Source organism: Thermobia domestica, chromosome 8, assembly GCF_964235325.1.
Source record: "Thermobia domestica chromosome 8, izTheDome1.hap1.1, whole genome shotgun sequence".
Classification (NCBI taxonomy): domain Eukaryota; kingdom Metazoa; phylum Arthropoda; class Insecta; order Zygentoma; family Lepismatidae; genus Thermobia; species Thermobia domestica.
In genome coordinates, this window is record NC_137461.1 from 41,942,664 (window position 1) to 41,958,096 (window position 15,433).

Here is a 15,433-nt window from a genome sequence, read left to right on the forward strand (position 1 = left end):
TAATAATAATAATATTCAAGGTCAGTGGCAGCCCATGTCGTCAAACTAATACTCGCCACTTTCTTTACGTGGAAAGACAGCCTGGTAGAACTTAATTGCGATAAATATTTTTTCCGATTGAAAGCACAAACTAAACTTTTACAGAAAATAAGTGCAATTTATTGAAACTCTTTAGGAATTAAGTATTACAGTACTTGGTTACTTGGGGCCTTATGCAGAGTCGTTTTGAAGACTGATTAAAGTTATACTACGGGGTTGACTAAATGATGGTTATCAAAATTGTATTCAGAGTCTATGATTAGGACGTAGTATTTGACGAAGTTAATCACATGTGACTAATTAATCTAGAGCAGAGGCTAATCTTTTATCCACTGCTTACCGTGCGACACAACATTTCGCATTTCGTATTTCATATATTTTCATTTTTACAGACTACGCATGCACTCTTCTACTTTTCCGTAGTTGCCACACTTTTATTCTCACCCGATGCATTAGTTTATATTTGTTAATCATACCCAAATCATAATTTTAGTTGTACTCAAAGTATACTCTGAATACCATAACGTGCACTTCCTTTAGTAAAGAGTTAGTATGATAACTAACTAGTCTGACACTAACCGTCGATTAACGTATTCTCTCTGAATACCGACCTTGGTGTCGTCATATGTAAGAAAAACATTTTCTCTAACAGTGCGCGTCAACGCAAAATAATAATAATAATAATAATAATAATAATAATAATAATAATAATAATAATAATAATAATAATAATAATAATAATAATAATAATAATGTTTTCATTTTGTTATAATCGGGTGGCCTGGCAGTTAATAATAATGTTCCTAAGCTTCGCATAGCCTTAAACTCTGCGGGTGGTATTCAGAGAGAATTCGTTAATCGATGGTTAATCGCTGACTAGTTAGAAGCATATTAACGCTTTACTAAAAAAATGCACCTTTTGGTATTTAGAGTATACTTTGAGAACAACTACACAGATGATTTGGGTATGATTAACTTATATAACCCCTTTGCATCGGGTGAGAAAAATAAATGTGGCAACTACGGAAAAGTAGAACAGCGCATGCGTATTTTGTAAAAATGAAAATAAATGAAATACGAAATGTTGTGTCGCACGCTAAACCGTGGGTAAAAGATTAATTAGCCATATATGTATAACTTCGTCAAATATTACGTCCTAATCAGAGTCTCTGAATACAATTTTGAAAACCATCCGTTAGTGAAACCCGTAGTATGGCTTTAATCAAACATCAAAACGACTCTGCATAAGGCCCTGCATATTTTGTGAACGCTAATACGGAATGACGTTCTCGGGTATGGCGAGTTAATTTTTTTTTTTGTGCTTTAATTGATATTTGTACACCTATTTTCAGAAATACCTATTGGTAACATAGTGCGAGGATTTTTTGAGGTTTGTGTGGGCTTTCAGAGGGAGTCAGTGTTGCCAGGTCTCCAGATATTCCAGGAGATTTCTTGGTTTTCCAAGTTGTCTCCTGGTCTACTGATTTTTCTTTAAAAAATGTTAAAACTCCTGGTTTTGCGCATCATCCGAAAGCTCTTAGAAAAGTAGACTTCAGAAACCAAAAGGAATTCGTATCTAAGATGAAATGTGCTTTACAACAAAAGTTTCCTTATCTATGGCATCAACAAATCTCCCAAATTATGGACTGCAAGATTTTAAACTGAGGTGTCTTGAACTATATATTGAAGCAGTACATCAAATTGAAGAGAGATATTAACTCCTCCGTGACTAAGCGTTAGCGTACACGATTTTGGCATGAAGGACTGCGTTCAATTCCCGGTGGGATCTTATGTGGTTCGGATTTCACGTTAATCAGTAGGTCCACGTCTCATACAGCCTCGCTGTTTAACGGGACGTTAAACTCAACTGAACTCGAGAGAGAGATACGCTTCATGATCCCGTCATGACACATTTAGAGATGATTAGCTTATCAAATGAGATAAGGAAATCGGCACAATCAATTGCTCCTCTCGTAGCTGACTTTCCTAATGATATAGAATAGAGTAATTTGCAACAAGTAGATACAGAATGGCGGTTATTGCGAAACACAGATTTGCAAACTGAAAATGAAGTTTCTTTTTAAGATTTTTGGATGCTTGTCAGGAGCGTCATTTCAGATTTTGCCTAGGGGAATAAGACCCTTTGATATAAGTAAAATTTCGGACAGTTCATTGATTCATTACTATTCTATTGATAAAATCAATATAAATCTCCAACTCAAGGAGTGCAAGTGACCCTCCCCGCCCTCCCTAAATGACGCCTCTGATGCTTGTTAGTAAAAAAAAAAAAAAAAAAAGTAAGTAGATAGCCTAACCAGTTAATATTTCCGAATTTATCCACATTTGTTATGTCTTTGGTCTGCCTTACTCAAGCGTCACAGTAGAAAAAGTTTTTTCAATCGTAAATTTGATGAAGGCGAAACAAACAGACTTGATACCCAAACTTTGCAAGGATTGCTGCACACAAGAAGGCTGACTTGTAACAACTCATGCTAAGATCCCCTGTGAATCGCTCTCTGACCAGCAGAGTGAATGTTGACAAAGATGATTAGCCTTTTATTGGTAAGTATACTCATTGATAGGTCCACTGTTTGCCTTGTAAAAAAAAAAAAAAATAATCATCCTAATTAACATATTTAGATATAAAGTTGTATCTCCTGGATTTTTCCTGGATTTTGGGTAAGAATTTTCCTGATTTTTCGAAAAATTGGTTGGCAACACTGGAGGGAGTACGACAGTGGCTATTACAGCTTGTGCAACGTATAATGTGTGCTTCGTGAAAAAGAAAGTTGAATGAGACTTTCAATACACCCACACTACACTTACACAATCTTTTTTTACATTTATACGTACAAACATCCCTACTCTTTTCTACCCTTTTTAATTTATGTTACACTTCCCACTTTTGTCTAACTTTGGACCTGTACATCGGGACCTTCAGTCTTGTTTCGCTATATGAATTTCTCTCCCAATTTTTCCCTTTTCCCGGCATTCCATATCCTGAATGTACTATCACCATAATGAGTTTCTTTACAAAGTTCCTGCTTGTGAAGCACACACAAGACAATTTGATTAATAGATTTAGTTTTTTCGGAATCAGGCAATTCTGTTAGTCAGTGCGAACCTTTCGGAGTTTACTGGATATTAATTTTAATCTTAAAATAAATGTAATCGTTTCTTAAACAGTAGATGTTATATAGCCGACTTGACTCTAAAATCGCGTCTCTATAAATAATAAAAGAAAAAAAATAGAAATATATTGAAAAAAAAAAGAAAAAGAAATTGTTTAATAACTTGTTATTTTCATCCGTGAGTGTCACGACGGGGTATGTGTTAACACTTTTCATCCTCTAATTGGTGCAGTTTAATATACGGATCCACAGATTGTAAAATCTACGAGAAAAATTATGGAAGTCATTAATTTGCCCATTTCATGTTGAGAGCAAAATCCAACGAACCCGTCCGGGGCTGCTAACCCGTTCCTACTCCTACAGCTATCTCTACTCCTACTCCTATTACTACTTATACTATGGATCCGTATAGTAAAACTACACGCTGTAATTTTACAATATATATTTTTAATACTTTACTATGAAAACGTTTGTATTCATTTCGGATATAGTATACGAGAGTGCCTCATCATTTAGCGAGGACTCACGAAGTGCAGTCTTTTAAGGATTATTCATTGAGGATATAGGAACTTGAAAATGAGGTAAAAATGCGACTTTCATTTAATTACTGAGTAATATAAAATAAAATGTATGTCGGTTTGCGTTTCGTTTCGTTGTGTTTTATGGTATGCGAAGAATAATAATGTGCGCTTGTACGTAGTGTATGAGTATATGTGGGGGATTTGAAACACATATCGCATGTCACGTGCACGTGGATGCTTCTTAGTACTTCTAAATGTAATAAAATCATTTTTATACGTAGTGCAACAGTAGGAAGTATGCACGCGCACAGATCATGAGGCACTGTTGTATACTATTACCTAATTTCTTATACGTTTAATAAACATAACAACTGCGAACAACATGACGTATGTGAAGAATGGTTTATATCACTGTAAGGTTAATGACATCTAGTCATAGGAACCGTCAAACGTGACAATTTAGTTTAATTTTACAAATCTTCCTTGAGAGGTATATGTGTAATGATTTTGCATTTGCTACCCATAGGATGTATATATGGGACACTTATTTCTTTAACAGAAGTAAACAGAATTTTCACAGAAAAAGAATTTAACAGAAATTTCTATATGTTCGGAAGAAATGAAAGTATTCCAACATGTAATTACAAAGATAGTGTATATAAATTACAAACTCACTGTACCAACGTGAATTTATATATACCTATAAATTTAGTAACTATTTCTTCCAAAGATGTTACTCCTAATTATCCTTCTCATTGTCCTTCAGATTATTTTTCGCTGGGCCAGATAATAACATTCAATTGGCACAGATGAAATTCATGGGATCCAACAGTAATAATCGTTTTAAAAAAATAAACTCTTTCACGATTTGTGTGTGTTTAGTGGGTGCGATGAAAGAAAGATACGATGCAAAACACACAAACGAACCTCTGCTAAGTGCTGACGTAACGCTACGAATTCTATATAGCCCTAACTGGGCCTGGCAGTGCGAATCTTGTGTACCCGGGCGGCTGCTCGGATGTGCGTTTATAAGAAGAGGGGCATGAGCGGTAATAATGGAAACACGATACAGATACATTTGTAAGAAAGGTGGCTTCTTTTCTTAGGGTGATGATTAGTGGATAGAGGGGAGCCATTATGAATATTCAGAAAAGTCGTTACATTTTCGCTAATTTTTATTAATATTAGCTTCAGTGAGTTTCTAACCATTTGGTCTCCTTCGTCTAAAGAGTAACTTGACAAGTTTTTACTTTGGCCATTTCATTCATTTTATCTGGTTCTTCAACTCAGTGATTTTCTGTTTTGGTTCCGTTCTAGTGTGCGTATTTTCTCTGCTAGGTTCATAATTGTATCGAGTCACGTGGGACGTGGCCTCGTACTGTTTGTCCTTTATTTTTTGTTTAGACATGGAAGTATGGATATCTTTTGACGTCATCTTCGTCAGTGTTCTCTAGCCCATCGTGTGGTTTGTTCACGGAGTTCGTGTGCTCGTTTGCACTGTGTTACCGTATCAGATATCTGATGTAATGGAAGTTCCTTTGATGAATAAAAGATCTAAATTTATACCGCTTATCAACATTAGTATGTGACCATCATGTTAATAGTTACAGGTTTTGTTTCAGTGTCGATTTGTTACAGGTCACTAGAAATTGCAATCTATGTGGAAAAAGATACACGGTTTGATCGGCAAAGGTGAACTCTGTATGCTATAATTGTATTTGTTCTGTTTATAGCAATAGGGGAAAAATCAGGGTGGATTGATTTAAATAAGTCTGATTTAAATCAAGATTTAAATCACTTGATTTTTTAAATAAATATCGTTAATTTAAATCAAATTCCGAAATAATTTAAAGTGAAAATAAGTAAAGCCCCTTGTCTATTCTGTTATTTCGATTATGGAAGATGATAATCATAACACATTGAGACTGCAATGTACAGTATGTACAGCATAGTATGAAAACAAGTGTCATGCAGAGGATGATTAGGGAAAAACCCGTTTTGAACGGGTAACAGGGCAATCCTGTTTTCTTCTCTTCGTAACGTAGGGTTTATATTGTAAATCGTTAACTATTCCAACGGGAAAATCACCATCGACATTTGAGACGAAGATTCTTTTGTGTGCTCGTCTATATATTTGTTCCCAGATAATAGGGCGTATTTAGAAGTGTCCTATCCTCTATCCGAATTATTTTTAGATTTTATAACTACGCAAAATTTATGTATTTCGTGCCGCAAGCTAGTTACAATTTCCTAAAAAATATGCCCCTGCCAAAAATCAGTAACTTTTGTGGAAAATAAGTGTCACTTTGATTAGCGTTGCTGCACTTTTTCCTTAACCTTTTAAATTATATCACCTATTTTTAGGTGATAGGATGAAATCTTCATTATTCGATTAAAAAAGTACCAATAAACCTTTTTACTTCGTTTTTCAGGACTGAAGGCTTTATAGATCTTATGCTTATATATGCTTTCACGCCTCTCTGCGTCGAGACATAGGATGTGATGATGTCATAAATTTAAAAATGATACTTTTTGTTGTGCGTATTTTTATTATTTTTTGGCGAGCCTACATTTTGCATTCAGAAGACTGAAATTCGCCACACCCGTTCTGTGCACCCTTAGAATTTTTCAGATGACTTCAGCTCTCTGCGTGAAAACAAGGGGTGTCCAGAAGGGCAAAAATGTAAAAAAAAAGAAAAGAAAAAAAATGGATAGTTTTAACAAAAATCTTTTTTCGCGATTTTCCCGCCTCAGATGGAGACATATGAACGGTACAATTTGAAAGTCTGTTATATTCTAAAGAGAATGATGTACGAACCATGATCTTAGGTTAAATAGGAATGCCTGAGGAAACTGTTAGCTCAGATCCTGTTTTATATGGAAATCTGGGGTATTTGGGAATATTATTTTTCGCGGGCTTACTTTTGCATCTAGAAGTTTTAAATTTTAGACACTGATTCACTGTACCCCTTAGTATTTTTCAGATTTGTTTCAGATCTTTGCCTTTAAACACAGGCGGTACAGAGGTATAAAAACTAAAAAACGGGATATTTCTTAACAAAAATCCCTTTTTTCGTGATTTTTCCAGCCCCAGATAGCCTACACGATGGAGACATTTGAATGGTAGCGTTTGAAACTGTTTTATTCTGAAGAGAATAATGTACATATCGTGATTCTAGTATAAATGGGGATGTCTGAGGAAATGTTTATATTACATCCGAGTCATCTGGGGTATTGTGGGGATGTTCTTAGCTCATTGTTAAATATTTTCCCGCCCTTACTATACAAGATAGAAGCTTGAGATTTTGTACACACATTTAGTACACCCTTAGTATTTCCCAGTTGATTTTGAGATATGTGCGTTAACACAGAGAAGTCCAGAGGGGATCAAAATTTGAAAAAAAGAAAAAAACCCGACTTCTCTTAAAAATTCCGCTTCAGGGACATGATAAGGAAAATGTGAATGTTACTGTTTTAAAGGCTATTCTATTCTAAAGAGAATGAGGTATGAACCATGATCCTAGGATAAATAAGGATGATGATTGACTGAAAGTCTATAATTTACCCCCCAAAAAAGCCACAATTTAAAATTGTTAAGAAACATTGTTTCGGGTTGATATAGGTTAACGATTGGGGATTATTCAAAATCCAGCCCCAATACTTTCACTTAAATGGCATAATTGGCATTTAATACGAAATCTTAACGCTTTTTCTCCAGTTCGCGACTTGTATTGTACGAGGAGAAAGATTCGATTTAAATCAAAAAATCGATATAAATAAAAAAAATCATCAAAAATGATTTTTTTTAAAAAAATCATGATTTTTTTCCACCCTGGGGAAAATATAATTTATTCATGAACCATGGTGCAGGACTATATTCTCAATTGAAATTTTAAGTATATATTTCTAATTATTTTTTCCTTAAATATAAGATATTTAGTTGGTATGGGTCAGGTACTTGTTTCCATTCAAATATATAGTTTGAGAGCAAGTTTTTACTCTGATCATTTCATTCATTTTTATACGATTCAGAGATGATTTGGTTACGTTAGGTAATTTGAGGAATTGGTTCTTACTGATTTTTAATGATTTGTTCCTACGAACCGATTGATTGACGATACATTGAATGGAATGACCAAAGTATAAACTTTCCTCTCTCTCTCTCTCGCTATATAAATATATATATATATATTTCCTTCTTATTTTGGTGTATCATATTTACATTTTATGAATTGGCAATATTAAGAATTAGATTACGTATTGCATAAAATCCACAGAAAATAAAATGCTAACAAAACCTACATGCAGAAAGAAAGCACGCGCAGTATATTTTAATTACTGTATTTTATTTATTTATACTTTCCTTAATAACTGTCAACACTTTCACTCTAGTGCATTGTATTGATTCTTGATCTGAACTCTTTTCATAAATGAAAATATTCAAAGCAAATTTATTTACAGAGTGCGACTTTTATGGTGGCATTTTGTGTAAAACTGTTTGTCTGAGATCAGCCTAGTAATTGTATCCTCGAAAATTTCCAACACGAGTCACCTCGTTTGTACAAACAATCGCTCGCAATTAATATTTATGAGTTCAAAACGAAGATTTTGCTGATGGTAGTTTTGTTGTACAGCATGCAAGAATACACGAAAACTTGTGAAACGTGTGAAATACCTCTTGATCAAAGTGATTAAAATGTAGATTTCTCGTCCAAATATATGACATTGTCAGACATATTTTCTCGCTATTTTTGTAGTAAGACAACATGCACATTGTTTTGGATAAGAACACAACCGAAGAGTAAGGAGCATTTGCACCTAGTTTAGTAACTAAATTTCTGTCTCCATACAAGTGTGAAGGAAAGCAAGTTTTCATTTGAAACCCGTCTTTATATGTGATCGTGGTCTCCGTATTTTCGGCCAGTTTCTATGTATACGTGGTTACCACAATTTTAATACAAGTAATTAACGGTCTAGGTGAAGAGTGTCTGGCAGCTATTTCATAAACTAACAAAAGTTATGTCTGACGTAAAACTATTTATAAAACATGAAGAAAATAATATATCCTTGTTTATTTGTAGAAAAATGATTGTTTTCCCCATCCAAATAAGAAAGATAACCGTTTAAATCATATAAAACCCTGTTAATATGGATAAGAATTTATTTTATCTTTTATCATTTCTCTCACCTTGTTATTTTACTTTAATTTTCAAATAAAATTGAGTTTGTGGTTAGGATATATTTCGATAGGACTGTTCTGTTTACGGTTTCGTGATATTGATTTCAGTGTTTTAAATATCGTGAAACATCACCACATTTCAGAAAAGAAGAAAAAGGGATAAATGGCGGATATCGTTTTGTGAAACGTTTGATTTCAGCATAATGTATTTTATATCTACGTTTATTGTTTTGTTATTTTAAAGTAGGTATATACTGGACTATTACAAGATTAAGTGGGTATATGGTCCATAACATCCCTACATAAGATCTCTCTTCATGGTCTTTAGATAAACCTGTGAACCTTGTGCGCGGAAAGTCATTTCATTTTTTATAGAAACCCATATTTTTAAGATAAAACATTAACCAGTAGGTCCATGTTTCGTATAATAATGGTACTAAAATTGTCTAGACACCAATAAAGAAATAAAATAAAATATATGTTACCTGGAAAGAAAAATACAATGACTGATGCCGGAAAACCGAAAATACCGAACAAGGACATGACCAGGAAATTACTACATGCAACAACAATGACAGAATAAATTGAAGTAGTAATTACTAGACCTACATGTATTTGAGTAAATACGAAAGGCTGGAGAAAAGGAGTAAATCTGTCTTTAAAGTATTACATTACATTTTGATATGGTTATCCATTTTGTAGTGGAAAATTTGTATATAATTTTTTTCATATTTTATTTAAGAAATATAAGCTTGTTATGTAGAAGAGGACACTTTAGTCTTGGCCTTTTTTGTCCTTACGCAACACTCATCGTGCGTTGAGTATAGGTAGCTTTACTTATCGCACTTTGGTCAAATTTACTTGTATCTTGCATGAAGGTAATAATATAGAAGAAAAATAATCTAGGTCTATAATATGCTTGTGTGTAAGGTAGAAGAAAAATAGATTAGGTTTTTCTTTAACAGGAGAGAAAACAACCAAAAAAATTTGGACGTTGATCAGTATTTCGATATTTATGTATGATTCTGTATTTTCGTTATTAATGTGTATCAGTATGTGTGTTTGAATAGCATCAAAATTTTGGATATTTTGTAATACGGGTTTCAGTACCTTCTTCATCCTTAGTCTGATCCCAAACCATTCCACTTACTAACTGAATTCCACTTCTAGCGCTTAGCGTTGCTTTTTACCGTCCCGCTTACAAATTTGGTTATAACGAATAATATTTTCCTTATTGCTTTCAGATTTGTCGTCACTTATCGTAAGTCTGAATGTTTCAAATCTCTAAGTTGAAGTTTGTGTGTAAGTGAAATGTCTTTTTATTATTCCAACATGGCTTGTAATGAACTTGAAATGAAAACAGAAAACGTTCCTACTGAAGTGGAATTGAAAACCGAAAACGAATCACTGGAAGACTGTATTCACAAAATATGTACTAGTAATAATAATGATCATAAAGATCATAATAATTCTCTTGCAATACATTGGGAATATAAGGAACGAGAAATTGCGACGAAAAAAGAGAATATTGCTTTAGAAAGGGATGATGATGAAAGAATGTCAGATTGGAAGCTAACTTCAAAACCGATATGCTTGGTCAAGCGTTTATCAAGAGCTGATATACTTGTAAATGGAAAACGTTCTCACAGTAACATCAAACCAAAATCATCTGATGTTTCACACAACACGGAAGAGTCAAGCAGTCACAATTCTTGCACTATTGAACATGAGACCAGTCACAAAGAGGACGTTCAGGAAAATTATAACCAAGAAGCAAGTAGCAATACTCAGGCCTTCAGGTACGTGTAAAAGTTTTATTTCGTCAGAAGTATTTTTTGTATAACTATTTCTTTTCAACACTTTCAATACGTTGTTAAATATTATATTCTTTTTTCTTTTACCTTAAACTAAGTTAATGAAATCGCAAATATTTGAACATATAGAAAATTCAGTATATGATTAGCTTTGGATGGGGTGTGAGAGTTCGGCAGTGATTACGTTTTCAAACCTAACGGTAAATTACTACATACCTCCCCATCAAATCAAGCCTTAAGTTTTGGATTGAATACAGACAAGCTTCTGAGTAATGTCAAGAGCAATTCTTCCCTTGAAACAGTGCTCGTAAGTAAACTGATCAATCAGTAGTTCTTTAAACAAGATATAAAACTGCTGTCAGGTGTGAAGATTACTTAATGTGAGTCTTCTTGAACACTAAAGACAACAGGAAATGCTTATTTTATGGAAAAAAAATCGGTAATATATATTTTGTTATAGGGAATATAATCTTACTGACTTATCTATGACTTTCTCCTCTCACTCAAAATATTTTCATTATACGTAGTATTTTTGTATTTATTTATATATCGGTTTTTAAACTGTAAGATTATTTTATACAGAGAACACCCTAGTAAACAAGAATATGAATCACATTGAGCTAGCTTTTCTTTTCTTTTCTTTCATTCTTTTCTTTTTTTTCTTTTTTAATGTTAACGTTACGTAATCTTTCACTTGCTGTGAATGCTCTAATGTTGATGTGTTTCGCATCGCGGATGAACTTCTACTACACCAACCAGAAATTCAGCTTTAGCAAATAGTTATTCTTTTAATATTTCGGTTACTTAACTTCACTTGTAAAGGTTTTTGCCCCAGAAGTTTATATTTTACGATACCGGCTCTCATTATATGACCTTGTATAGGGAGCAAGTCTTATAAAAGGGCTTTTGATACTACTTTTGTTTGACATTTTCCTTTCTCTGAAAGAATGCTTTCTTCTCTTTGAATATTGACCATGTTACCGGGATCACAGTTTGTCACTGATAAGAGTGGTCACTTCTGTCACAGAGGTCCCTGGTTCGTTCTTCAATTTCGACAAGTGAGCTTTTTGGTTTACGAAGACCAATCGCTTACGTATCTTGGTATTCTCCGTACCTCACAGTTTTCCCATTCCACCATTATCATGCATCTCATCCTTTCGCTTAGCTTGGCTGCATAATCTTGGGATGCTAAACCCGAAAATGACTACGTTACAAATAAGTGTTGACAAGCAATCTGCTCACGAAAAGTAAATCTAACTGTACTAAAATTTGTTTAGAATCAGTTGGATCCGATAGTATTAAAAGAAAGGGAAGTTGTGAATCATTTATTTAACTATGCTGCTGCTTCTTTTCTGCAAACAAATGCATGCTTTCGGTACTTCGTCTTAAATCAAGGGAGCAATACCTGGTCTATAATGGAATATCATCAAGTTAGCTTTAGTTTTTTTTCTGCTTAATGGCACATAGTTGTTTAATTAGATACGTTGTAAACAGTGCTTTACAGTTGTTTAAAGAAACGGCAGGCAAACAAATAATGTGTGGTGTTGTCCGTTTAATAAATAACAAGCTGAATATACCCATTCTTCGCGTGGATCAGATAAAATATCTATGTAAGCAAACTAAACAAGGAAAAAAATACATCGGTCAGTCATTTTTTAGAACCTTTTCATATCCCAGTAAACACCCCCTGAGACCCTTGGTTCGAATTTATTAATAAACGCCTCTGGATCCAACCGAAGGAGGCTGTTTTTAGTAGTCAACGTCTATTGGAGTATAACCATTCATCTCAGCGACTGCTAAACTATGAATTTGATACACATCAAGCCATTTTGGATTATTTTTACGTCTTTCTAACCTTCCTCCCCGCAGGTGACCCCGGCCCAAATACAATGGTAGCTGAATCTGCAAGTCATTGCTAATGGAAGTGTCACCATTGATCTCAGCGATCGCAAAACAATGAGTTCGACATTAATATCGTTCATTTTCTACTACTTTTACATGTACCGATAAAGGCCTCTCCACAAGACCCCCCTAGCTCGAATTTTGAAAAGAAAGCGCTTCATCTTGATCTGATGCGTGGACCAAGGTACCCGTGACTAAAACTTGGTAACTCTCGGTCCACTCGTCTTGTCCCCAGCCCGCACAGAGACAAGCGGACATACACACAAACTGCTCGTTCTTTTATTTATGAGATGTATTCTCTTTTGCGCACATTTTTCATGCCAAAACACTCACAACAAAGATACTGAAATCTATCGCTAGCGCGATATATAAAACAGAGGACTTTGATAAAAGGTGGGAGAAAAAAGCGAGAACCAAGAAGGAAGAAAATATCTAGGACTCAACAACAGTACCTGATGTGTGTAAGAAATGACTTCCTCAATTTAGCATTCCTAGAACTTCAGTTCACACAGCTTTGTCTCTCTTGCGTTTAGGCTAGCTATAACCAATATTTAACTGTTTTTATATCATAATAGTCTGTTCTAATATTGCTGTGGAGGAAGGGGACGTTGCACTGCTTGACTATAGGAATTCACACTGTGATTAACGATAAAATTTTAGCGTCTTTCGCTTTTCTTTTACCACGTAAAGTTCAAATCAATCGTATATTATGTGTAACTGAGTAAAACACATGAGAAATGCTAATATACATATGCAGGTGTTGCTTAGATATCGACCAAAGTAGGTGGCGGTGAACCACAATGATAGCTTATAATAATGCATCCAGAATTGAAGAAGATAATGGACGTAGTGGATCGCTGTGGGAAGTGTTGAGTGTAACCCGGGTGAAGTTTTTATTGACCCACGCTGACTCGGATACACGCATCACTTTAATAATTAAGAGGTCTTCATGGCAGTTACTTTTAACGTATTTGCAAGAAAAAACATTGATTTAAAAGATTGAAGAGTAAGTGTTACATAGAATTAGGTACATTTCACACAAATTCAAATTAATAATTTAATTGAGTAAACTTGTGTCTTCGCACATAGCTTCGTGTAATTATTCGTTATTTAATGTATATTACAACCAGACTTATAAATGTTTGTTTTTTAGTTTTAAATCTTGAATATATCTGTCCGTTCTCTGTTATTTTCGTTACGTCTGACTCGCATTTAAATGTTGAATGTTCAATAGTAGCACAATACTAGCCTCACATGTAAAGGGACGACGAGTAATACCTATTGTTAATTTTCCCATCGATATTTCAGGTACAAATCTTGATCTCCTTTCAGTAGAATGTTTTAGGCTAATATTGAAAGATGTTCGTTATTTATCTTTAACAGATGGCACTTCGGAGAATTCATTACAGGCTATTTGAACCTGAACAACATTTAAATTTAACATAGTACGAACATTATACGTTCCAGCCGTGATACGTAATTACTGCTAGGAGTAGGTAGTGAACTTCACGCCTAGATCTATACGGTTAGTTATTATAGTTAAGTATTCTGCCTTTCGGCAGGTACTGAGGCTAGTGAGTTTTTTAATAATTTTAGGATTTTACCTATGAATATTTGTTTCACGTTTCTCGATCTTCAATTTCCTCTATTCACTCCCGATATTGTCTTACATTTTCAAATCTTCTTTCATTCCTTTCTTCTTCCTACCCCTCGCTTTTCTTCCGTTTTTCCGTATATGGCGGTATGAAGAAGACAATTTCTTCGCAAGATGTGTCCAATCCAATTGGCCTTCCTACCTAGAATGTTGGATAATTGGGCGAAACTAAGAGTTTATTTTATATGTTGAGTTAATTGCTATTATGTTCACGGCGAAAATTGTTTACAATTAAAAATTTTACTTTTGGCGGAATTTTGCATACAAGACTCGCATGTTACGCAGAAATAAATAAATTATTCTGTACTCTGAGTCTCTAATATTCTTTTAGTGAATTTCGATTTTTAGCATATATTTATTAACCAAGAATTTTGGTTTTTGAAATGTTTCATTTTTCAGTATTAATTCTAATAGTAGAAAGTTCTGTAAATAGTACGATAAGCATTTTTCTCCATTAATGTAGCTCTTTTGTCGTTCATTTCATTCTTTTTTGCCGTACGCCAAGCACTTACTTAGTCAACTTCTCAGTATTATTATCATTATTATTATTATTATTATTATTGAAAAATAGTACTAGCAGTTTTACTCATATTGATATTTGTAATAATACGTATCCTGAGTCGTTATGATGTACATGTTGTACACCTTCGTTATTGTACAAGTTTAGGGAAGCACGTGGTTACCACAAATCGCAAATTCTGCAAGAAGTTATAAGACATTGTATATGACAGTTTGTAGTATGAGGTGAAGAAATTACTGATCTCTATTCTAACAAGTAAAACAAAATACTTGGACGCATCGCCGAGTAAGATACCATATTCTCCCTATCTTGACCAAATGTTTCCTCAGAAGTATACGAAGCATACCAACGTTGAACTGCATAATAGTTCTTGTGTAATAGTTCATCAGCAATTTGCTTATTGCCATGATGAAGCTTATGTTTGAATGTAGGTGAAAATACAGACTATTAGGAATCTTGTAAATTTATTTTTCCATTGCTATTTCATTTGTAGTTGTCCACTTTGTTTCATCCTTTCTTCTTGGAGTAATTACACAATATCCTTCACACGAAAGGAAAAATTACATAATTTTAAATTACTGCTAGAGAACTAACATTTCCTTTTCAGCTTGGGGGTTTGGGTAAGGCTAACACCCTCATCCTGTAAAAAAAGGTACTTGTTCAGAAGCATTCA

At 34.1% G+C, this 15,433-nt stretch overlaps 1 protein-coding gene across 6 annotated transcripts in view; it reads left to right on the plus strand.

Moving 5' to 3' along the window:
- The first annotated feature begins 1,150 nt into the window (after nt 1-1,150).
- LOC145692841 (uncharacterized) overlaps nt 1,151-15,433 on the plus strand; it is a 38,578-nt gene continuing 24,295 nt past the window's right edge. For 2 of the 6 annotated variants that reach the window (XR_014132653.1, XM_081768347.1), the window contains exons 1-2: nt 2,772-3,365; nt 10,115-10,669. Coding sequence is in view for 5 of the 6 variants with exons in the window: in XM_081768347.1 (XP_081624473.1) it covers nt 10,182-10,669 (488 nt within the window). In the remaining variant the exon portion in view is untranslated. Of the gene's footprint in view, nt 1,333-2,386; nt 2,602-2,768; nt 3,366-3,624; nt 3,752-10,114; nt 10,670-15,433 lie in introns of those variants that run through there. The other 4 variants (XM_081768350.1, XM_081768348.1, XM_081768351.1 and 1 more) reach the window with 4 other exon arrangements.